This window comes from Nothoprocta perdicaria, unplaced genomic scaffold (genome assembly GCF_003342845.1).
Source record: "Nothoprocta perdicaria isolate Ctin4 unplaced genomic scaffold, notPer1 scaffold_121, whole genome shotgun sequence".
Lineage (NCBI taxonomy): Eukaryota > Metazoa > Chordata > Aves > Tinamiformes > Tinamidae > Nothoprocta > Nothoprocta perdicaria.
In genome coordinates this window covers 1300222-1301576 of record NW_020454328.1, presented here as the reverse complement: position 1 = coordinate 1301576, position 1355 = coordinate 1300222, and the positions used below count along the sequence as shown (strand labels likewise).

Here is a 1355-nt window from a genome sequence, read left to right as displayed (position 1 = left end):
GGCCCCTCCCCTCCAGGCCCCGCCCACCGCCCCCTCCCTGCCGAGCCCTGCAGCGCTGGGCAGCGGCCGCGCTGCCGCCCCATACCCCATGTCCCGTCCCCCCCGCCGCCCCCAGGAGATGTTCGACATCATCCTGGACGAGAACCAGCTGGAGGACGCGTGCGAGCACCTGGCCGAGTACCTGGAGGCCTACTGGAAGGCGACGCACCCGCCGAGCAGCACGCCGCCCAACCCGCTGCTCAGCCGCACCATGGCCACGGCGGCGCTGGCCGCCAGCCCCGCGCCCATCTCCAACCTCCAGGTACAGGTGCTCACCTCGCTGCGCCGCAACCTGGGCCTGTGGGCGCGCGGCGGCGGCGAGCCCGGCGCCCCCGGCGCGCTGGAGGAGCACGCGCTGTGACCCCCAACCCGCCCCGTCCCGTCCTCTGCGCCCCGCTCCGGYGCCGCGGCCGGCGGGTGGCCCCAAAATGAGGCTCCCTGGGAGGGGGGCTGCCCCAGGGAGCTGCAGCCCCGGGGGGGGGGCACCCCAAAGCTGCTGCTCCCTGGGGTGCTGGGCTGCCCTTGGTCTGGCACCTGCCCCAAGGACGGGGCACCCCAGGGACCTGCAGCTCCCAGGGATTTAGGGACATCCTGGGGACGTGCAGCTCCCTGAGGTGTAGGGGCATCCTGAGGACCTGCAGCTCCCAGGGGTCTGCAGCCACCGCAGGGACCTGCAGCTCCTCAGGGTTCGGGGCTCTCTGGAGAGGTGTAGAGCCCTGTTTTGGGGCCATCCCTGGCGCCTGCAGCTCCCCAGCTTTGGGGCCACCCTGGGGATCTGCAGCCTGTCCCAGTGGTCAGGGCCAGCCCTGGGCTTGGGGTCCCACAGGAACCTGCACCCTCTTGGCACTGGGACCACCCCAGGGACCCGCACTCTGTCCCAGGCTCCAGGGCTGTCCCTGGGATCGCCCTGGCTACTTGCTCCCGGCTCCAGCGGATCCGTCCCCACGAGCCCGGGGCCATCCCTGGGACAGGGCCACCCCTGGCCACCTGCTCCCCATCGCAGGGGGGGGTCCCCCCAGGATCGGGGTCACTCCTTGTCCCCAGAGCGGCACTTCCCGGGGCGGGAGGCTGCCCATCCCAGTGCCCCCCGGGATCGCACGTGGCAGCGGGGACTTGGGGCCCTCCAGGTGCTGGGCCAGAGGTGGCTGCTGCTCCGGGGACCTGGGCAGGACGGGGTGACACCCGCCAGCCCCCCGGGGCATCAGCCAGGGCAGGAGGCAGCGGGGGGGACACGTGTGTCCTGTGTTGTCTGTCGCTGCGACCCCCGGCGCGGGGGCCGCCGCTGGCGCCGTGCAGCCCGTCCCGCGCCCCGCAGC

The 1355-nt window shown here is 73.9% G+C and overlaps 1 protein-coding gene across 1 annotated transcript in view; it reads left to right on the top strand.

Annotated features, from left to right (window-relative positions):
* Positions 1–400, top strand: part of CACNB1 (calcium voltage-gated channel auxiliary subunit beta 1) — a 9299-nt gene extending 8899 nt beyond the window's left edge. The window contains exon 13 of the mRNA XM_026054404.1: positions 116–400. Within this exon, the coding sequence (XP_025910189.1) occupies positions 116–400 (285 nt within the window). The remainder of the gene's footprint in view (positions 1–115) is intronic.
* The last annotated feature ends 955 nt before the right edge of the window (positions 401–1355 follow it).